Here is a 23,672-nt window from a genome sequence, read left to right as displayed (position 1 = left end):
CCCGGCGAGGCGAGGCGATGGGCGCCCTGTGGAGGGCCGCTGTCTCCGAGAGCCTCCTCGGTAGGTGGCGGCGGGGCCGGGGCGAGCCTCCCCCCCTCACGGCCGCGGAGGGCAGCGCCGGGGGCTGCCCGGAGCAGGCGGCGTGTCCCGAGGGGGGCGCGGCGGGGCTGAGGGGAGCCGGGGGCTCCGGGGCGCCCCTGAGATCACCCCTTGGGAGTGGATCAACGATGGTATTTTTAGTAATATGATATTTATATGATGTTTTATATTTTTAGTAATCTCCAGGAAGCCTTGCTATAGAAAATGTACAGTGTATTTTTTCTTTATTTTGAAGGCTACATTTCATGGTCTCTTTACCATGCTCTGCCACCGATGATCTATTACTTCCCCCTTCAGACGCTGGCACTCACGGGTCTAGAAGTTTTTGCAGTTGCCTTCTTTTCTCCAGTACTCTTGATAATCGGTCCTTTTTGGAGGCTGGCTAACAACAAGTACATCCTGGCCCTTCTGAGACTGACTACGGTTGGTAAGTATGCACTGCAGTGACTTACAGATTCCATCTTCTTATCAAGGCATAACAGTAAACATGGCAAATTGCCTCAGGACTCAGAGGATTTTGGAAAGACACGGGAATAAGAAGTTCTTGCTCTCACAAACTTGTGCATTTCTTTTTTTTTTTTTTTTTGTTCTTGAGCCTGTGGATATGGCCAGAGGAATATTGTTTGCATCCATTATGTTGGCTTTTAGACCTGTACTGCATAATTCAAGGCAAATCTCATTTCACTTGTATTTCTAGAGGCTTTTAAATTAGTACAAGTCATGCCCAACAGGAAAAAGTTGTCAATATTGCATGGAGAAGAGCAGAGCAGGTGCTTTTTGTATAGCAGTTCTGTGGCTCTGACAATGGCTGGAGATGAGGTGTTACAGAACAGCTTGGGGCTATGTAATATAAATGTAATGTGCTGCAAGTGAAATGTTCTTTAATACATTTACTTTTGAAGCTCTGGAATTATATATTTTTTTTCTTCATTAAATGCATCTATGTGCCTGTAGCGTATTGCTGGGGTTACAGGCTCATCCTGAGTGTGAAATGACTCTTATATTCCATCAGTTGCACAGGCAGAAGAACATTTGATGTTAAATTTAAGATACAACTTCCTCACAACCCATTGCACATGCCCCTTCCTCAGCCAAGACTTGCTGGGATTCCCTCTTTTGTCTTCAGCAGACTAGCACAAGTCTTATCTCTTGTTGATATTCTGGAAGTTTGTTGGGAGAAGATTTGGCAGCTACCTCCAAGTTCAGAAGCAGGTTATTGCTAATGAGTTTGCAACACCTGGATGAACTCAGAGGAGATGAGGGTATCCATCCTGCATAAAGGGAAAATGCTGCTGCTAAGTGATGTCTTGCCTCTTTCTGAAGCAGCAGTTCCTGACTTCTCATTTATCAATATAAGATGATAACCACAGAATCCCTTTCCGTATGATTTTCCTCCTTTACTGGTAGAAGACAGAACAGGATGATCTTATATACCCTCTCTGCATGACTTTCTTTCTTTTCTGAGAATTCCTGTTTCTTATCTCTAGAAATTTGCAAGAATAGAACACAGTTTATTGGTGTCATCAGTTCAGATGAAGAGTAATTTCACTATGCTATTTTCATTTTCTGCTCTTTCCATTTTATCCATCCTAATCCTTTGTTTTAGTTATGTTTTTAATAAGCTTTTCAGTGAGCAGTCTTCCGCTTCACCTTTCTGCAGCAGTGCTCAGTGCATTGCTTTCTACAAAATCTGCTTTTAGAGCCTAGTAGCAACGTGTAAGCATTTCAAATTGCACTCTGCATTCCTTCAAATATCACAGTAATGCAAAATCTGCTGTGTTTATTTAAGATTAGTCATTCAGATCATCTTGCTGCTCTTACTAGTTCACTTTGCCAAAAGAGACCGAAATTGCTTAAGTGAGTGTAATTCTCATTCTGCTAAATAAAGAGCAGTGGTGTGTAAAGTCTGCTGGTTTATATGTTTGCTTACCTGCATCAGGGGCTCCTGATGATACCAACTGTGAACAAGAAGCTAGTGCCTTTGGTAATTATCTGGGGAAAGGATGTGTTGGTGGAGACTGTTGTGGGAGGACTCCAGAGCGTGGGGAGGCTGAAGCTGTGAGCATCCTCAGGCAGAACTAACCTGAGCATTGCTATATGCAGATGAGATCTCCCCTTCACTCCTGCCTAGGGTATCTGAAGCCCACAGAGACCATGTCCTCCTGCTGTTTCCATCTCCTGAACACTCCTAATATTGCCCTTGGCAACTCAACACCATATTCTCTATCAGCTCTGCTGTACTGTATTCACCTTTCCTGTTGCTCTACAGTGAGAGTCAGTATTTGGGGAAGACATAAAAGCATGTTCTTCACCCTCTTTGTCCTTAGCAATGAGTTTAGCAGCTAATGGTAATTCTCACTCTTTACCAGAATATTTAGGAGTTTTTTTTTTTTTGTTTTGTTTTTTTTTTAATGATAAAGACTTTCCTTTATCCAACATTATTGCTCACTTTCTTTTCATCTTTTCAGGAAGATTTATTTTCTCTGAAGCTTATCTTTTGATTTCTGTATCCTTTCACGCTACTTGACTTTGTGTTCTATTTAAAAAACACAACACAACAACAAACAGACCTTCTGGTAGCGTCCATTTGAATCTATGTCTTCAGGTAACACATGGAGTGGACTTACATGTTTGGATAGATGTATGTACGTTTTGGGTGTACTTGCTGAGCAGCCCAAGGTGTGTGCAATGTAAGCGTTGCAGTCCCATGCTAGCGTTAATCCAGCTAGCACAAATGACAAAAGATTTGAAGAGGCAGTTGTGGATTTCAGCACAACATAGCAAAAGAAATCTGTGTGCATTGTACACGCAACCTGTGCTGAAGTCCATGCAAGCACGTCATTCACTACTCTTGGCCATTTCATTTTGACATCTTTACTCTTGGTTCTGCATCTTTTGCTGTAAGCAGAATGCGGAAATAGACAGTTGGAGGATTCCAGCATGCATTGCCAGGATCAGCAGCTCCATTTCTACCCTTCTTTGCTTAATGCCTCATGATGTTTGACTCATACTTTCTTAGCAAATGGCTGCTAGCAAGTTGCATTGCTTCTCCTGCTGTTTGCTGCTAGTCAAACGTTGTCACCGGGCCAGAATTTAACACACTGACTGAGAGGTTATGAGAATGTGCATGACCCACACTCACTTGGATTGCAAACCTGCTAGCTGAGTTTGAAACTGCCGATAAAGGTGAGGTCATTGTGCCTCAGGAAATGGGGGAGATGCACACGCAGCCTCTCCTTCAGGGGCTGGAGGAGTCACAGTTCTCAGTAACAAGATGGAACAGGCTGCTGCTGCTGGCTCTGAAGCAGGATTCTGGGCCATAGAATGTCTTTTTTGCACCAGTAAGACTCTAATTTTGTTGCTCTAATAATCCTTATGCAATGTATGGTGGCTGCTCCTTTCTAAAAAGGATAAACATCAAGTTTTATGGCTTTTGATTTCTGTGCATGATTTTTGTGCAAGAGCTTGGTTCTGGAATATCTGTCTGCTTAGATACTTGACCATAAGTATTTAAATTAAGACGTCACTGGGGTCTTGGAGAATATTTTTTTTTTTTATTATTTTTTTGTGGTAACTGCTATAATGTCACAGACACCCAGTGCCTATCCAAACCTTTCTTTGGTTTGTTTAAAAGTATGTAGTGCCACATGTTCTCCGATGAGTGGTGTAGCCATGCAAGTTACAAACAAGATTGAACTAATGCACAGGAAGTCCTTATTACCTGATCTCTGCTGCCCATTAAAGGAACTTGTTTGTGTGTCTGTCTTTGTTTGTAGGCAGCTTAGCATCGTACCAGGCACCGAATGCTCCGATAAGACTCCTCATCTTGTCTGCAGGTGTTTCTTCCTCATTGCTGGTTCAAACAGTAACATGGTGGTCAGGAAACAGTTTGCAAAGGTATTTCTTTTTATACTGATGGCATGATAAATGACATCTCTCCATCTGAAAAGGTGTGGGCTTTCTTTTTCCCTCAAAAAATAAGATCTTTTTTACCCTCAAATGCATCAGTATTCTACAACTGATTCTTACAGGTTCATCAGGATATGGGGCTTCATACTGGGCAAGATAATGCTCCTTGTTCTTCGCATCTGGTATACATCACTGAACCCAGTCTGGAGCTCACAAGCTGCCAACACAGTTATACTGACGCTTGGTTGTATAGCAGTGGTGGAGCGAATCTATTCAGGTAAGGGCATTGTAGCAAAGAAAGCAGTTATGAAAACATCCTAAAGGAAAACTATCCATGTGTTCCCTTTTTTCCTTCATTTTTTTCCTCAGCTGTCTGTTTGTAGATCAGATGCACAAGCAGTGTAGACTTTACAAACAACAGTGCTTTCATCTTCCCCTAACATGGCAGAATCAGTGTCACAATTCATACAAGCTGTAGTAAGTTGGAAATACCAACTAATTGCAGTATCAATAATGCAGCAGTAAAACAAACAAAGAAATAAGAGACCTATAAGAGAAATATTAGATATATAAACCCAGAATGGATTACCCTTTCTCCAACAGAAAACATCTGTCATGTCACTGTTATTTTCTTAATTCAGTCTGCTGTTTCAGTTTCTCTGCCAATGTGTTTTCTTTGACAGAGACAAGACAAATTAAAAGAACAGCTGATGTGGGAAAATAATCATTAAAATAATAATAGAAGAGTGTGCTAATTTCCCTGTTCAAAATTTGCTCGAGTTCTTGGAGTGTCTGGCCAGTTATACAGCAGTTGGGGCTGTCATAGGCTAAATGCTTTCTTTAAAACTGTGAAGGTAGCATTGCCAAGGAAGACAGCAAGGCTGGCTTGGTTAGTTAGGGCAGCTCATGTTAAATCCTCAGAAGTGCCTTCCTTCTCAGTGTAACCTGAATGAATTAATTGAAAGGTAAAACCTTGTATATGTGTAAGTGGGTATAAGTTGTCATCGTGTGTATTGTTTGTAGACTTGTATTGCATGACACAAACTAAGCCTCCACTTTCATAATAATTTAGGAAGGGAATCTACTGCAGGAAATTAGGAAGGGAATCTCTTATTCCTAGGTGACAAAAGAATGTCTATGCAACTAAAGGCACTGCTTTCTCCTTAGGTGAGTCTCAAGTGATCATCTCCTTAGATGATCTCAAGTGCGTGGAAAAAGGAGAAGAGAAGGAAGGGAGTTTTCTGGCTTCTTTGGAAGTGTCGGGTTTTGTTCTGATCGGAGCTTAGAGTTTCAGAGAACAGAGTCCTCTGAATGAATTCTCATAACTGTTCTGCTGATTTCCAAAGCCAATTTAACAATTTAAATCCCAGTAGCATGAAGGATAATCATATGAGTCATATGAGCAGGTTGCCATTTTTGTACACGTAAGGTCAGTAGCTTTTCCTGACAAATATTTTCTCTTTCTAGGAGATTTTTTCTCTTATCAATTTTCATGGATGATCAGATAAGTTAGCTTTTGTGTTTGAGCCAGTAATTTATTCTGGTAATTTTGTAATCTTGGCTATTGCTTTTTCTCGATAACCCTTTTTACTTTTATTTGACACTTTGCTGAGCTATATTCCTATTCTTAATCTAGGTGGAGACAAGAGGAAACAAGAAGCAAACAATACTGGGAATGGAGTTAGAGAGACTGTTTCCCAGCCTCATTGGCTTTTGTCAGGAATTGCTTTTGGCAGCCTCATGTTTCTCACTGTGTGGATATTTGGCGAGGTCTCGCTAATTTCTAGATGGGCAGTAAGTGGGCATCCACACAGAGGTCCAGATCCTAATCCATATGGGTGAGTGCCTGTTTTTGTTTTTTGTTTTTAATGATTTGAACAAAACAGTAATCAAAACCCAATGCCATAGTGGGTGACAAATTAAAACTCAACCAGATCAATTAACTTTGCTTATTTTTGCCTAAAGGAAAAGGACAGACATGTTAAATTACTTATGCATTAAATTACCATGCATTATTGGAAGGAGCTTTGTTACTAGGGAGAGGATGATGGTATAAAAATCTGTATAGAACAGAAGGGACTTCATGCAGAGGGCTTGTGGATAGAGGCCTAGGAGTATTCACTCAGTCCTTTCCTTCATTTTCCTTCTTATTCCTTCTTGTTTTCAGATATTTCTCAGCATTGCATATAAAGAAAAAAAATCTTAAATGTTCTATATTCCAGAATGATTTTTATTTCAACAATAATAAAACCTGATCTGCCACCCTGCAAAATTATTTTTAAATTAGGACTAAAGTCGAAGGGCTTATGAATGAGGTGTATATACAACAGGCAGTAAATGAATTTAGCTGTTGTCTTAACTGAAAAAGTTGTACAAAATAATACACTTTGGAGATGTGTGCAGATAAAAACCCAAAAACAACAACAACAGAACAAGAAGTGTGCAATATTAAAGAATATGCCTCTCTAGAAGTTTTAGGCATTAAGAATATAGTTTTAATGCTGTGAATTGCTCCCTCACATTCCAAAATCTAGAAAGAGAATAGATTAGTTATTCTGATAATCAACTCTGTGTAGCTGCAGGTGAGATAGTTCATAGTTTGGAATCGGCACTCACAAGAGCTGCTCAAGATTGTGAGCAATGTTAGATGCTGCAGGGTTCCTATTTGAAGTGAAGAAAATTCTTCTGTTCAGAGGGGGGATTCCTCCCTCTCACTTGATCTGAGGGATTTTTTTATTTTTTTTCTTTTTGTACCCAGTACTTCAGTGATAAGCTTCTGCTGCTGAACACAGCTTGCTTATACACTATGATAAACTGCCATTATTTTCTGGATGCTTTTTACAACCAGTAAAGGGGAACTAATGTAGCAGGGTGTGAGATGAAGGTATTTTGTGCTGAAATTGAGAACTATTTAAAATAAAAGGATTATAGAATAATACCAACCATCCTCACTTGTATGTCTAAAAGCTTCTCTTTGAATGTCAGGTGTTTATAAAATTATAGTAATGCACAATTTCTTTTCCTTTTTTTCTTTGTATCAGAGGTACAGTTCTGTTGGGCCTGGCTCATGGACTGATGCTTTCATTTTGGAGTTGGTCTTCTGTTGCCAATTTTGCCTGGTTTCTTATAGGTAGGAGCAAATCTGGAACAGAATTTTTGTTTCTATTACCTTATTCCTTATAGTCATGCCCTTGCACCCTATGCTGCTTGTCAGAGAAGTCAGTCGTTAATCAGAGCTTGCTTTTCTCTGTCACTGCCTGTAGCATACTCGCTGCCTTGTAGAATAAAGAGCAGTTCACCTAAAGGCAAGCTTGCCGCCTGCTTCCTTAGCTGCCGAGGTCTCCAGGCAGCAAAATAATATGAACATTGAAGCAGTTGTGCTGAAGTACTGGATTTGTGAATCAGTCTGCATACAGCAGGTCTTGGGTGATGGGAAAAGGGAGAATCCGAATGCTGGATCTAGACATCATTTTCAGTTGGAAGGAATAGATATGCCGTGGAACAAGTCAGAGATGGAAATTATTATGCTCTTGACTGGTGGAGAAGTGTTTTTTTCTATACTTTCCCAGTACGGATGCAGTTTGTTGTAATTTTTAAGCCCCTCTAAGAGAAATTTACTGGTATAAATGTTTTTTTTTTTTTTTTTTTGAGTCTGCTTTTTTTTTTTTTTTCTTTCTTAGCTATTTTAGCTTATTGCTTTTGGATCTTTTTATCAAGAAGAAAAAGCAGTACTTTCTACAAAGGTTTAGTAATAATTGGGACCCAACATATGGATTCCAAAGGATGTGACGCATTATGATTTGCTTTTTTCTCATTCACCTTGTCTTTTAGAGCATTCAAGAACTAACAAATTATTCTCTGCAGCCTTAAAACAAGGAATTTAATGCAAACTGCATTTCTCTTAGGACTACTTCTCTGTGGGAGCCAAAATCAAATATCAAACATTGGAAAAGTCTCAGTAAAGACACAAGAGTTTGGCAATGCTAAAACTATTGTTTGCCCTAATAATTTACCTTTAGATGCAGGTGTTAGGCTTCAGAGATCTGTATTCAAATTGTAATACGGCTCTTGGTGATGTTTCTTTGCAGTTTTTTTGCTGCACTGTTGTCAGCTCAAGAAGCAAACTTGAAAAGAACTCTGAGAAAAGTGAGAGGCTGGTTTTGGCTTTTGGGAATAACTGTCCTTCTAGTGGTACAGTTCTCATGTCTGCAAAGCGCAGTTATATTTCACAGACTCATTTTTTCTTTTAAATATCTTTCCTAGAGAGAATGTTTAAAAGAAGAGGGCAGATAATATAGCTGACTGACTCACTGTTCTTTTCTATCCCTTTACAGGTATAGCGTCTGCAGCTGGTCTCCTGTATTTACAGACCTGGAGTGCTGCTGTTGCAGGCAACATTCTTGCTGTCTTTACGATGTGTGTGTGGCCTCAGCTGGCTGGACACTTTGTTAGCTGTCTGCATCCTGCAAAAGCCATGAGTGCAGCCATGTTTGCCTATGTTCTTGAATTATTCTTCTGTGTATGGTGTACAGCTTATAAATTTGTTCCTGGAGGAATTTATGCCAGAGAAAGCTCCCATCTTCTTTTAGGTACATTCATGACTATGAACTACTAGTAATATGCTTGTTTTAGCCTCAGATGTTTAAAATGTACCTAGTGTATAGTTTTTCTAAATGCTCGGCTCCTGTTTGATTTACTAAAGTAAGAGTTTCTATGAGAAAATTATTGAGACATGAAAAACAAATAAAACGCGCGCGCACACACAAAAAGAAAAGAAATAAGCAGTGGGTTTTTGTTTCTTACTGTTAGAAATAGTTTAAAATGTGGGCAGAAGATGGAATTTAGTTGAGGGAAAATGAAAAAGTGAAAAGGAAGTCTGATAACTAAGTAGACGTCTGAGGAAGAAATGTGTTAATCAGTCACCCTAAAAATAAGGCTGCTCTGCAGTTCAGGGTGTGACTGCACCTGTGTGCTAGCTGCCTTTGATAGCGGTTTGGTACCTCAGGTAACAATGGGGTTGCTGGAAACTCAGGGGTTTAGGAGGGCTGTGAAATGTTGCCAGTAATGTAATTCAGTGCATTAATTAGTCCTGCTCGGAGGACCTAAGTACAGCATCCTGCTGATCTAGCTAGGTTGCAGCTGAGACCTGGGCTTCGTTTCCATGTAACAGTACCTTATGCAGTGTGGACATACCAGCAAGTTTGGAGGAACGTTGATAGTCCTGCAGTGTCAGAAATGTGCAGAGAAACAGGAGGGGGATGGGAGAAGAAAGGAAATTGTCAGGTATTTGCCAATGAGGAAGAACTGAGGTGAGCAAATATAAAGGTTTTAGCAAAATGTTCCCTTGACGAAGGTGGGGAGGTAGAAGGGAAAACAACCCGTTCTGGTTTTGTCTCCAAAATAACTTTTTAAAAAGGTATAAATGTGTTTCAGTAGCATATTTCACCAATCATACTGAGACAATCCTAAACATTGTCTTGGACTAGGTGTATGGCACATTTGAGAATGTGACACATCATCCTATATTTTGTTTCGAAAGGATTAAGGAATGCCGAGTTTGACTTGTTGCTTCAGTGGTTTCAGATTTCAGAAGTGCCTTTGCAACCCCTTTCCGTCGGTCCAGGTTCCTAGTTTGTGTGTAGTCCTTCACGTGTTACAGCAATCACTCCAGTTTCAGATTGTTGTGTTCTGAGGAGTGCTCCATTACATTTGTTGCAGTTTTCTGTGTTCTGAAAGCAATCTGGGTAGTCTGTAGAAAAGGTTGCCTCAGTTCATTTCATTTTATTTTTTGGAGTTATAGGAAGAAAGCACATGGTAGAGAAAAGTCAAATGTTTCTTGAATAATGCTTTGACAAAAGAAAAGCTATTACACAAAATCTCTCTCTGTCACTTCCTTTGAATACACTGATGATTAAGTGTCCTGGCTGGATCATGGGATAGTAACACAGAGATGGCTTTCCTTAACTTTCTCTTTGGCTGAAAGAAACTGGTGAGCTGACCCTCTCTCAGCTGATGGCACTACATGAGCTTATTCAATCTGAGAGTCCAATTTCTGGCTTTTTGATGGCATCTCGTAGCTGTCAAAGATACACAAATTATACTGTGAGGCTAAGTATTTATTGCTGTGCTTCTTCCCTTACAGCCTGCCTTTCTGGCAAACTGCTTGTTTTCTTCTGCTTTCTTTCAGGTGCAAGTGTTGTTTCTTGCTTTCTCCTCCTGTCCAATATCCTGCCTTTCTCTTGCCGCAGTCTGGGTAGGGAACTGCACTGGGAGAAGTGACGATGAAAGTAAGATCGTTCTGTTCAAAACTTCTGTGCTACTTCAATGTGATGTGCCCTAATGCTCGGGGTTGGAGCCCTGCTTGTCCATTGACTTGAATGCCTTTGAAGTAGTTTCCCCTTGAGAAAGGTTTGTTTGTTCCCCCTTCTTCATTAGACTAGACCCGGCTTCCTGGTTTGCAAACTTTTACACCTAACATAGCAAGTAAGGGCAGTAAGGAAATAACGAGGAACAGTTATGTTATCTTCAGCTCTAACTCTGAAATAAAACATGACTTCTATAGTTAATTACAACAAACAGGTACTGAGGATGTAGACCTTTCCCAGCAGAGCTCTAAGCCAGTTTGTTAGGCTCCCACATTTTCTTTGCAGGTAATGGAATGCTGTAGCTCATAAGGGATGGGATAAGAGGTTGTAATATTAGTCTGCACCACCTATGGAAAAGAAAATATACCATCACGGTGCATTGCAACAGTTAGTGCCCTGAAGCCTAACTAGCTTTTAAAATGTATAAGTGGGCTTAGCTGTCTGTTCTTAAAAAGCACAGCCACTTCTCTTGGCTGTGGAGGAAAAGAATACAAGATGCTGCCTCCCATCCTGCTGCAGTCTGCTTACACTGTGTCCGAATGAACTATTGAGCAGTTGCTCTTGGAGTGCCTGGATAAAAACATGTTACTGTTATCTTGGTGACAAAGCAGTTAACTTGCAGAGTTAACAGGCATCTAGAATCAACAATAAATATCTTTATATTTCATCAAGCTGTTGCTGCAAGAATTGTAATATATAAGTGTTACTTAAATGCTCTTGTCTGGATTAATTCTGGAAAACTTTAAAAGCACTGGGCTGATCTGAGAGCTGGAGCTGTCAGTGGGAGCCTGGAAGTACTTAGCATGTCCTGCCCGCTGTGCGCCAGCCTTTTTGGCCTAGAACCACGAAACTGTACTGCAGTGCTGTTAAAATCAGCCTTTGTGTTAGCTGGCTAAATGTTCTGTGGAATAATGTTTTGTGTAGGATAGGTGTTCAGTGGAGTTTTAAATCCTCTTTTAGCTTTGAATCCTTCCTGCGGTGTTACTGCTTTGAAATAACATTTTGGAAATATTTGTCATTAGTGCCATGCGTAATGTCACAAGCCGATTTTGTTGGGAGCGGTGCTTGTGGCAGCAAATGCTACAATGTAAATTAACACTATTAATGTCGAAGTGCTGCAGGGATAGGTGAGGTGAATACTGACAATGATAAGTTAGATTTTTTTCTATCAATTAATCTCGTGTTGCCTGCATTACTACATTTGGTATGGCATTTGTCTGTTTGGGTGCTGACTGAATTGCCTCTGTTGGTGAAGCTGTAAGGTTGAATGTAACGCAGCAGCTGGGAGTTTATAAATGATGCATATATGAGCAATGTTTAATATGCTAAAACTCTATGAAAAAAAAACAACTAATGACATATTTTTACAGGTTTTATTATGTTATGCATTGGGCTAGACTTTCTCACAGGATCCAAGAAAGACCTTAGCTCCATTTTTGAAGTGAAAAGCAACCAAAAGCCACTGTTCAAAAGGAGTGAAAAATATATTAAACTCTGTAAGTATAATTTTTCTCCCTCTCATCCATGACTCTAAGGATACTGCCTAAGGAAGAAGAGAACAGCAGTGCAGTGCTTTGCTCAGATGTTTTAGAAAGGTGGGATTTGGTGCTGGTTCTAGAGCCAGAGCTGAGGTTGGTATTGCCCAGGTTCCAGTCTCTTTGTATCGTGAGATCTATTGCATGTGTACACAGAAGAAAGACTTGCCAGCCCATTCAGTATGTTGATTTGGGCATGTCAGCCCTTCAAAGAGCTGTGTTAGCTGGCTGGCAAAGGGGTGGGATGTGGATGGAGCTGCTATTTGACATGACTGCCCTTCTGTGGGAGTCCTGCAGAGCTGATGGTGAATGACCACCCTGATTCCTGGCTGTGTGTTCAAACCAGGCCTGTCGTGAAACTTCTGTCATCTGCCTGTCAAGTTTCCAGATAGTATGTTTCAGGTCTGATTTTCTTTTCTTAGGTTTTGAAAAGAAACTAAAATATTTTAATTTCATTTTGGATTTTAAACCTCTGGAATTCATCCAAGTGATGCTTTCAAGTATTTGGCTATGATTATTTAAACTTCAGATTTGTTTCCATTATTAACTTTTTTTTTTTTTTTTTTTTTAAAAAAAAGAGAAATCATACAGCATTTTTCTGTTCTATTGATACTGTAAAATTTAGTAAAAGAAAAAAATGGCTAGTGGCTAGGGCATGATAACCCCACAGAGATCAGGATGCTAAATGTTCATGCTCCTGTATCTTTTTTTTCTTCTGTGATTTTGGATCAAATTGTCTATCATCTGTGTGCCTCATTTGACCTTGTTTGGACATTGGAGGCAATGGTGCTTTCCTGCTTTACAGGGCTGTTTCTGAAAGCTTTGTGAAGCTGTTTGCCCTAAATACTCAAGGGCCAGAAGAATATTAAAGCACATTTGTGTATTAGAGGAAATGTGAGCACCAGTGCAAGTGGTTTAAACATTACTACACTAAAAACATTCCACAAAAATGAGTACATACTGTTGAAATCTCAGAAAATTAGCTGAGCAAAGGCTCTGCTTTGTCACAGACAGTATTTTAAAGTAAGTTCTGCATTTCCCCATCATGCTCAGACTTGTATTTTTTTCTCAGCTTCCCCTTTAAGCACCTTTGCATCTGACAGACTATGAAGTTGCTTAACATTTACTAATACAAACAGCATGTCCGTCCTTCTGACATCATCCACAGTGAAATTTATTTAAATCTGACAAAGTTGTTCCAGTAAACTCGCATAAAAATAATTACACGTCTGTTTAAAGATTCGATGAAAGAATAAACTGGGGTTACTGAAGTCATTGTAGATTCTGTATGCCACCGTATAAACAAAATAACTGCAGAGGAGTTTTTTCATCAAATTGCAATGTGCCAAACACTGACAGCTCCTAAGTGTCCACCGTGGTTATTTGGAAGGCTACAGGAGCAATGGGAAAGCTCTGAATTTGCATTGTGTGAAGCCACAGTGCCTTTCCAAAAACCCATCAATGCGGGTACTTAAATAAGAACTGCCCTGGAGGTCTGGCAGGGATCATATCTTTCTGACATCTAGTGGCTTGTGAAGTAAACTAAATTTTATTCCACGCATTACGTTAATGCAAAATAAAAGATGCATGCTATAGATGCATATCTGGAGCACTATGAGGGAAACACTGGAAAGTTTACATGATGCTGTTATCTCCTATAATGTCTTCTTCGGTAGGTATGTTTTTTACACAAATATTCCAGGCAGTGTTGGTGTATTGTGTCTGCTGATTTGGAGAATGGAAGTGTGTATGTGCACACATACCGATATTCTTTAGTACACGACGTTGGAATGGTGTTATCACTGCCATGTGTGGAAATTTAAATCTATACTTTCCCCATCCTATGAGTAGCACACCTTAGAATGACCGTATATCCAGTTCTTTTTAACTGCAATGAGAACTTAATTTCCTCTTGCTTTAAAATAAACTTTCCCGTGTTTCTCTCTTTCAAGTGTTGTGGCTGTTTGTTGGTGTTGGTTTGCTAGGATTGGGTCTGCGTTATAAAGCTTACGAGAAGAAATTGGGCCAAGGGGTGAGTAGCGTGTTTGTGAAAATGGTAACTTTCAAATATACAGTGAAATGTGCTTGTGATATCTTAGGTTTGTTGGTTGTCTTTATAGCAGTATCCAAATATTCAGCAGCAGTAATTCAGAAATGAATATGCAAGAAGTTCGCATTGTGAATTCATGCTGAATACAGGAAACGTTTGGGTCTTTGGAGGTTTGTTGTGCTGCTACGAAGGAAATAAAAACGTTCTAGAAAGCTGAGAGATTCTTGCCTCATACACTTGATTTGAATACTACTTTTATAAATTAGTTTATTTTAATTCTATTCAAAACTGGACTGGTCAATACCATTAGCAGCTTGATCTTGCATCAGAGAGGTATGCCCGGATAAATTCCTGAGGCCCTTTCCAGCTGAAGGTACTCTTTGTTTCTGTATTTATATGCGTAAGTCTGAACTGAACCTCTCTGACAAGTTGGTTGACCTAGATTAGGCTAATTAAGGAAGTTGGATAAAAATCAGAAGATTTCAGTTTCCTATCTAGTAAAAAATCAAGTATTGCAGAGACATTAACAATTCAGATGCTTCATGCTCACAAATTTTAGCAATTAAGTTACTTATAAGTTGTCTGAGGCTGTTGTCTACATAGTTAGTAATTTTAACTCAAAATTAGAGCTGTTTTTAGCAGACATAAATTAACCTTTCTATTCCATGAGTTTGCTATTGTAAAATTAAACTTTTGATGAAAGTGGTTGCAATTATGAATTAAACTTGTTTTTTCTTGGTGGTAATCCAGAAATGGTCATTTGAAGCTTGCTCTTGACGTGTTTTCCTGTTGGTAATTTCTTTCTTAGAGAAGTCTCTGATGACAAATGCAGGAAAAGATGCAGAAAAGATGATGAGAGCTGAGTAGAAAGTATGTGTACGCGTATACAGTTGGCTTTCTTTTTAAAACTCATTGAGGATTGTAGTACAGAAAATAGGTAGTTAATCTGAGAAAGATGACAATATTCTTGGTCTTTTTCATATCCATATATTTACTGTTACTTGTACAAATTCATTTTAACTTCAGTGACTTTTCTCATCATGGTAACAGCACAGATTTTTCTAAAAAATACCTGAAGAATAATCTTGACAGCTTTATTCAGAAAATATATTGGTTAAAATATCTCCTCTTGGGTGTCTTTTATGGCACCATGTATCTGATATTGATGACTGTAAATGTACATGGAAGTCAAATCATAATTAACTTTTTTTTGCATTTTATTTTTTGAGGTTCCAAAAAGAGACTTCTCTGCTATGATCTGGCCTTTTAGATTTGCATATGACAATGAAGGATGGTCTAATTTGGAAGGATCAGCTAATTTGCTCAATCAGACAGGTAACTTTTTTTCCCCACTTAATTTATGTGTGAGAGGCTACATATGAAGAAACAGAGAGAAGCAAGAACATCTAGCTGGCTGAGTCTGTTCTTACGTTAATTTAAGAACATTAAAAACCATGTTCTTACATGGTTTTCTCCTGAATTTGTGAGCTGTTCCAGTTCAATCACTTCAGTTAAAAAGCTATTTACAGTGGCAGTCATTTTTTCTTAGATTTAAAGAGGTTTTTGGTTTTTGGAAACACTTCACTATCTGTATTTTTTTTGTTTGTTTGATTTTTGCTGTGTTGTTATCTCTTATATTGCTAATGAGTCACTTATCTATACAGAAATGCTTTGCACAAATGAAATAATGATAGGTAACCTTCCTTCAGGCATGGGCAGGCCTTTTCTAGCTGCTGGGTTCCTTCAGGACCAGATGTCTTCCTGGCAGCTAAATCTGTAGGAGAACCTGTCCGGTGGCAAAACAACACCTCAGTATGTAAACATGGAGGGACATCAGTGCCCTGAGAAAGTGAGATGGCTGTGGGTAGTCTGCAATTCACTGGAGCTGGGAACCCTTCTGTTGCCATGCTTGTGTGCCAGTGCCAAGTTGCTGCAGGCTAATGAATTGTTTGGGCAGCAGCAGCCTGCTTCCTCTTGCACACAAGCCTTTGGAATGGAGTAAGATTTGGCAGATGAAGGTAAATGCAGATGTACTGTGCAGTGCTTGTTCATTAAGTTGAAAGCAGTAGACACCCTACTGTGCTGTTAATCTGTGTACGTACAGAATACCTAAATGCTTTTGAAATGTACCACACTACATATGTGCAGGCCAGCTGTACAGTGCAATCTTGTGTGTCTGGTTATGTGGCAGGGAGGAGCTCTGGCATCCAGGCACGAGGATATCTCCATCAGAGGCTGTGTAGCCTGTGGCAACTGGAAGTGTGGGCACCAGTTTGTTGCTGGCGTAAGACTGGCCCCAATTGACTCCTGAAGGACTTGTGTCCATCCCTGTGTAATCAAAAGGGAAATAAGCACATTCTGTAGTCATTTATGATTTGTGTTTGTAGGTTGTAGTTATAAATTTGTAAAGATTTCTTTTTTTTTCCCCTCATTTTAGGTGCGGATTTCATCACTATTCTGGAGAGTGATGCCTCTAAACCGTTTATTGGGAACAACGATCCAACAATGTGGCTTGGAGAAAGACTAGGATTTTACACAGATTTTGGTCCAAGCACAAGAGATCATACTTGGGGGTGAGTCACCTTTACATGCACAGTGACAGTACATGAAAATAAATACTCCACTAGAACACAGACAAAGAGTAATTGAAATAGTAATCACCATAATCACTTGCTGGAGCTTGTCTTTAAGAACATGTTCTGACTCCCTAGCCTTACAACGCGATGCAGATCAGGTTTTCTGTTTGTTAAAAGTGATCAGTTCTTGGTGCCTGTGCCTGCAAGCTGCCTCGGTATTGGTGATGCAGAGTATGGCATCCTGGCCCTTAATGGAAGTTTGGAAGTTGGATTTGGAAGTTTGGCATTTCAGATTATGTTTCTGATTCCCTTTTCTTGTCAGCTCTGAGAACTTTAGATTTCAGCCTTCAATATGTGATAGCAGTTGGAAAATGTAACTGCACTTGGAGTAACTACAAATTTTGAATTCATTAAATTCAGCTTGGGAAATATGGTGGGAAATGGACATAGAAAGGCACGTGCCTGTTTGACCAGAACTTTTGTGTTCTTGACCAACTACCAGTTGGATATCTGAATATTTCTGCAGTCTGGAAAATAGTGGCTTATGATGTGGTGGCTTTTTAGGGGGATTTGCAGATCTCTGTGGTAAGTGGAATTTGTAGTGAAGTTGCAATGGCTACCTTATTCTTCCTGTATGTGAGAAGAATTCAGTAATTTTCCTCTTCAAGAGCCTGTATCTTTATGTGGTACTAAATGCAATTTTTTTTTCCTGCACTATTTATGACCTACTCATATCACCTTTGTTACCAATTTATTTTGGGGTTAGAATGAATTTGATTATTTTTATTTTTTTTAGACGTGCGATTAAGTAATATTTTAGACAAAAACAAATGTAAGTTCAGAAAAATCCTCTAGAGACGGTTTGAATTATTTTGGTCACATTTATCTGCTTAGCTCAGATTAGCGATGCTTGTGAGTTAGAAAAAGTAACTCTTTCCCTCTTTTCATGTAGCATTATGGCACTGTCAAGGTATCCCATTGTAAAATCTACCCACCACCTTCTTCCATCTCCAGAGGGAGAGATTGCACCTGCCATCTCCATGACTGTCAATTTCACTGGGAAGCTGGTTGATTTTGTTGTTGCTCACTTTGGAAATGAAGAGTGGGTATTCTATTTATTTCCTGTTACGTATGTCGTGCTAAGTTAATCGTAATTGTCATCAACTTCTGGGGTTTCTTTTGTATTCTTTAAAATCTGCTGTGGTGCTGGTTCTAGCAATACACATTGGAGGAAATACTGCGATCTAACTAGCAGTTAGAAATTCTAAAGCCTTTTTTTAAGGGATGAATTTGTCATGCAAAACTTGGCTGAGCTTAATATCCAGGTTAACAGAGATATGAAAAAAATACTGTTCTGCAAAAACAGGAACAGGGCTACCGATACATCTCAGGCCATGAGAGCATCCTTCTGACTTTCTGCATCCATTATATTCCACACTGAGTGCAGATAGTTATGGATAGCTAGCATGAATAGACAACTGATGTTTATTAAAGTAAAAAGTAACAATTCTGATGCCTCCAAGAAAGGACAGTGTCTAAACAACAAAAATATACATTCAGTGTCTTTCTGACTATATGAAACTGGAAATATAAAAGCTGACCTCTGGATTCTGAAATAAAGAATTATTATATCAGTAACTCAAATATGTGATGAAAAAGACTAAGGGGTATCTTTCAGTTCTTTACTTTAAAGCAATGTCTGAGTTACTGTGTAATGAATATTAATAAGGGATAGTTTTGTGATGCTCCATGTAGTTGTATTTCCTATTTGTTGCAATATCTAAAATTATGTTTGTCATTTATTTTTAATTTGTTTTAATTTACAGAGAGACAAATTTATGGATTGGGTACAGAGTATAATACACAAAGAAGCTGCTCAGAAAGCAGTAGGAATTCTCGTTATCCCATACCAAGCTTCCTCCTTCCTTTTCCTTTTGTAGAAGCTGTGCTGCAAGCATGCAAATAGTTTATAGATCCCCTTTTACTAAGCATATATAATTGTCAGGAACCACTCCCAATCTGAAGTCTACAAAGAAATTCCATTTTGTGCTTCACACAGATGATTAGACTTGCCTCTCTGAGAAACTATTTGTCAAAGCATAAGAAAATAGCTCTGTATTCCCCTCTCACAGAGAGCTAAGATAAAGATGAAGGAGAAAATAGGAGGAGACACATGGGAAACAAGGACAAATTAGATTGTGTTTTGAGATTAATGGATTTTATAATTAAATGCCATATACAACTGCTTGTTTTTCATCTGTCATTGCTGCTTAGAATGACGTAAACTAAGATACTAGATAACTGGGGATTTTTTTAAGACTGTTTCTAAAATGTGGGAATATGTCATTGGTGTCCTTTAAAAGAACCCATCTTCTCGAGAGGCATGTCTAGAAGGAGCAGCTAGCTGAGCAGACAACTTTACGTATACATAAGTCAGGCTTCCTGAAATGGTCTTTATCTCCTCTCCATCTGCTCCTTCTCTCTTACGCATTTGGCCCACTCAGAAGACTGCTATTTAAAAGCACGGTATTTCAGCCCCTGTCTTCTCAACTTGCTGTCTCAATGCTACGTAGCCCAGTCTACCAAAATACAGAAGAGAATATGCTTTGTGCAACTGTTCAAAGTGCAGAATCATGGAAAGAGAAGCATCTTTGCATAATGACAAATCCAAGGACAGGAACTGGATTTCAGTGCAGTATTCATGCTACCAGGCTCTGCTTACACTGTCACTTTTGGTCATGTTGGAACTTCTGGGTAAATCTTGTTAAAAAGATGGAGAATACCTGGCAAATATTCTAAGTGTTAATGGGATGACACAGCTCTTAAGTTATGTCTCATAAATCACGTGACTTAGATTTTAAGACTACTTTTTACCATGATCTGTCCATCAGAAAAGTAAAAGGTTTTGTAGGCGTACAAACTCTTTGTTATGCAGCAGACAGTCTGTACTAGCACAACTACATTTCAAGTGCAGGCAGTGACACAGCCTCAGGTAACCAAAAGAACTTACACTCACATTTCCTAGTAATGAGATAGGTATTAAAAAACAAAACAGTAATAGAAAAAGCTGCTTGTATAATGGTTAGGAAGAGAGCCGTGATTACATCCACCACTACCACGTGGCTTTTATTCAACATGGTGATCATTTGGAATCATCAAGCTTGCTGTTAACTTCCATATTCTCTAATACTGGGGAATAAAAAAGGTGTCAGACTCATTTCTGGTGTGCTATGATATACCAGACAGAATCTGGGCTTAAATATATGTATGTTAAAGTCTTTCCCAATTCTTTCAGAGAGGACTTGGACAGAAAACTTCAGGCCATAGCCGTTTCCAAGTTGTTGAAGACTAGCTCTAAGCAAATTGTATTCCTAGGATACATCACTTCAGCTCCTGGATCCAGAGATTATACTGAACTAATAAAAAATGGAAATGTCCAGGTAATATAAAAATAGTGCTTCTTTCAACAGTGAGAGATAATGTATATTTAAACATTCATTTTAATGTTGCAGTGTGGTAACTTAGACACACAAGAAGATGCACACAGATTTTCAGAGGCAGTCTTCAGCTGCCTCATGAAATGCTGTAGAGAAGATGGATTTATGTGGTGAAAAGATAAGAGGCAGTGGGCTCCAACTACCATGAGAGAAATGTCAATAAGATGGTAGAAGAAAAAATCACAGTGAGGATTGTCAAGCATGAGAAGAGGGGCCCAGAGAATTTGTTAAATCTCTGTCCTTGGAGATCTTAAAAGCTTGGCTGCATAAGGTCCTGAGTAACTTGCTCGAAGTTGCTTTGAGCATACAGTTGTGAGTGGTGACCCCAAAAGGTCCCTTCCAACCTCTAGTTCTGTGATTGTTTTGTTTTAAAACAGTTCTGCAGTTTTGCTGTCTGTCAGGAGGTGTAATGAAGTCTGATCTGTTTGTGTCTAGCATAGTGGATTTTTTCCTTTCTACCTTGCTATTGCATTTTAGGCAAAACACTTTTCTACACCAGGTTTATACATTGGTTCTGTAGCTGATTTAAAGCCTAACCATAAGGAGAGCTGTCTTATTTGACTTCTTTTTTTCTTTCACTCATAGGATATTGATAATACAGATCGTGACAGGTGGTGTAGCTATATTATGTATCGAGGAGTAATAAGGTATGTTAAAGAGGAACATTTAGAAATTTGCTTTAAATATCTTTATGACAATAAATTTTAGACCTTGCTGTAGGTAATTGTGTAAGAGTCTTACATCCCTTAACAAATGTGTATGGAGAGTTAGGTATCTTATGAAATAATGTGAAACACTGATCTCAAAAATAATTGGTGTACTTCCAAATATAATTAGCAAAGGCAGCGTTAGAGTTTCATCCTTCTGTATCAAAAGCCTTCAGACCTAAACTGCTTCGGTAACATAAAAATACTTTTTTTTTCTCCAAGATCCAAGCTCTGGCTTTGCAGCATCACTCTAAAATGTGAAGGCTAAGCCCTAATTTGTATGTGACACAGAAGATACAAATTATAAACTATGATTGTAGGGTTTGTTCAAGCAAAATGCTGATCTAATCGAACCAAGATTTATGCTGGATTTAGTGGAAATCTTGACTGTGTAAACCCATATCGAAGCATTTTGCTCTGCTGGGACCCATGCACTCCACGTCTTGGAAATACCAAGCTCCTTGTAAATCATTCTCTTGGTGATGTATGTTCCAGAATGTAATTAAGCTTATTCCAAATTAACTATGTAAATTCTGCAGTGTTAACAGGAGTAAATCCGGTAAACTAGATGGCTGTCTTAAGTAACTGTATTGAGTAGAAATAGCCCAACATTTGCAATCTCATTTTATTAGTGGCTCATGTCGCTCATGCTTGAATTTCAGAATTTCTTCAGTGAAGTTGGTGAATTTGCATCAATATGTATATGCTAAAACTGTGATTTTAAAACTGAAAAGTTTTAAAACTGAAGAACTGATTAACTTCCTATCTCTAGAATTTATTTTTGTTGTCAAGCACTAAAACTTTCTCAGTTTTTCTGCTTGCGACATTGTGTTATGATGAGTGTGTTTATGCAGCATGTTAAGATTTTGGAAGGTGAGATTCATTGACATGAAAAGTTACATCGATAAGTTAAATAATAAGATTGGGAAAAAGTGACACAATTTAAGAATGTGGTGAGACTGCTTTGAATTATTCTTCAAGCTAACTCTTCTTGAATCTGACAGGTTGGGCTATGCCCGCATATCTCACGCTGGTTTAAGCGATTCAGAAGTCCAAATGGCCAAATTTAGGATCCCAGATGATTTAGATAACTATGTTGATAATGACAGAATTGTTACTGATCCCAGCCAAGTTCCTGAGGACATCCATTTCAATCCCAGGTCAGTATATCCCCTAAGAAGTTAAGGGGATGATGTACATGACATCCAGGAACAAAATAGTTCTCAAAGTGGGAGGTACTGGTCCGTACCAAATTAGGAGGCAATAACTTCTGATTTGTAATTCCATTTTTACCATTAACTTGGAATGTGCCTTGGGAAAATCCGTCTGCTGCATTGCACCATAAATTGAAAGTAATGTTTATTTCACCCAGATAATTAATTTCTGAGATTGTTTGATAGGGATATTTGCCAAGTGGTGTGGTAACTCTTCTTATAGATGATGAAAGATCTCCCATGCTTCTCAGCACTTGGAGGATCAGGACCTTAAAATATTTAGATGTAGATTTAAATGTTCTACTAATTAGAACACAAAATACAATTTATGTGTTAAAATACTTATGCAAAAAGTATTTAATATAGAATATAACATATGAAAATGTCAAACAGAATGCCTAGTGCAGTTTGTTACATATGTCCAGAAAAAAAAAGGACCAGGTTTTAAGCTGATGTTATTTTTCTACTGGCATTACGTAACAAAGAAACATGGAGAAAGGTGTTTATTTTGGATCAAATATCAGCAGAGAGTCAGGAGGTTTGAGATAGATGTTGCCACAAAGTGACAATTTCCAACAGTGTTGAACTTACTAAGTTAACTTATTTCTACATTACACGATACAGAATATATATAATATATATATTTTATATGCACAAACAGTTGAACTTACTTTTTGTTAACCACTCAGTCACTGGCTTCCTGCCGAAGCAGGGCTTTGCCTAGTCTTTTGCACATGATGAAACTTGCCCAAAGTTAGAATTACACTTTCAAATTTTTCAAAGTTGATTTCACCACAGACTATTTTTTTGTTCCTGATTTCTTTATGGCTGCCTATAAGCAGAAAAAAATGGTAATCTTTAGCAATAAGTTTAACCTTTTCCCATTTTAGTTCAATTGAAGCATTACTGTAGTAGTACTTCATTTGAAGTACTATTTCTACATGTTACTTAGCACTGATATTTTGCAGAAGTACTACGTTTTACTTCTGCAAATCCATCTACTGTAGTAGGCAGCGGTCCAAATCTTCAGGTTTAAATACAGCATGAAAAAATACAATTTCCACCATAATTTTCAAATAAAAATCTGTGATATTGACCATAGAGCTGAGTATTTGGATACTGTGGAGAACAAAACACTATCTCCACTGAAGTCAGTGGAAAAAAGTTAAAGAGCGCAGGATTTTACTGGATAAAAACCCCCCTCACCTTTGTCAGCAGGAGTTCCATTTATAGAGTGCCTGGAGCATTAATCCAATCACTGTAATTAAATGTCTCCATCCTCAGAGACCTCTAGCTAGTTAGCTGACATAGATTATGATTTATATGTAAGTATATGGTCTATTTCTGAAAAAAGCTATCTAGAACATTAAGAACAAATATTAATTATACTACAGAAATGCATGACTTGACTGTGTGGGTTAAATCCTATTGTGATGATTTTGCTTTGTTGAATATTTTTCTTAGGTTTGGATCTTACAAAGATGGACATAATTATGAGCTTATTCACCACTTTCATATGAGCACTCCTAAATATTTTAAGCAAACAAACTAGAATGAGAGAATAACATATCACTGGGACCAACAAAGGTTTGTTGTTTGAAACTGACCTAGCAGCCAAAAAGACTACATTGTTTAAGAAGGAGGAACTCCCATGCTGTACAACACCGAACTTCTGTGTCATAGTTGGTGACTCTCTTCTTTAATGAGTTGTCATCGTTGT

At 38.6% G+C, this 23,672-nt stretch overlaps 1 protein-coding gene across 1 annotated transcript; it reads left to right on the top strand.

Annotated features, from left to right (window-relative positions):
• CWH43 (cell wall biogenesis 43 C-terminal homolog) lies at nt 1-23,672 on the top strand. Its single transcript, XM_032187056.1, has 16 exons — nt 1-60; nt 335-526; nt 3,876-3,996; nt 4,131-4,285; nt 5,645-5,846; nt 7,050-7,138; nt 8,343-8,597; nt 11,744-11,869; nt 13,861-13,940; nt 15,188-15,293; nt 16,396-16,531; nt 17,487-17,636; nt 19,830-19,974; nt 20,617-20,678; nt 21,743-21,898; nt 23,417-23,672. Exons 1-16 carry the CDS (start codon nt 18-20, stop codon nt 23,502-23,504), a joined length of 2,106 nt encoding a protein of 701 aa, XP_032042947.1. The 5' UTR covers nt 1-17; the 3' UTR covers nt 23,505-23,672.

This window comes from Aythya fuligula, chromosome 4 (genome assembly GCF_009819795.1).
Source record: "Aythya fuligula isolate bAytFul2 chromosome 4, bAytFul2.pri, whole genome shotgun sequence".
Classification (NCBI taxonomy): domain Eukaryota; kingdom Metazoa; phylum Chordata; class Aves; order Anseriformes; family Anatidae; genus Aythya; species Aythya fuligula.
This window is presented reverse-complemented; position numbering and strand designations above follow the sequence as displayed.

Bases quoted from the DNA above. Each gene is read 5' to 3' on its own strand.
- CWH43 (XM_032187056.1), top strand. From the start codon at position 18: ATGGGCGCCCTGTGGAGGGCCGCTGTCTCCGAGAGCCTCCTCG. The intron at 61-334 runs GTAGGTGGCGGC...TTTATTTTGAAG, and splicing joins TGTCTCCGAGAGCCTCCTCG to GCTACATTTCATGGTCTCTT. The intron at 13,941-15,187 runs GTGAGTAGCGTG...TTATTTTTTGAG, and splicing joins AGAAGAAATTGGGCCAAGGG to GTTCCAAAAAGAGACTTCTC.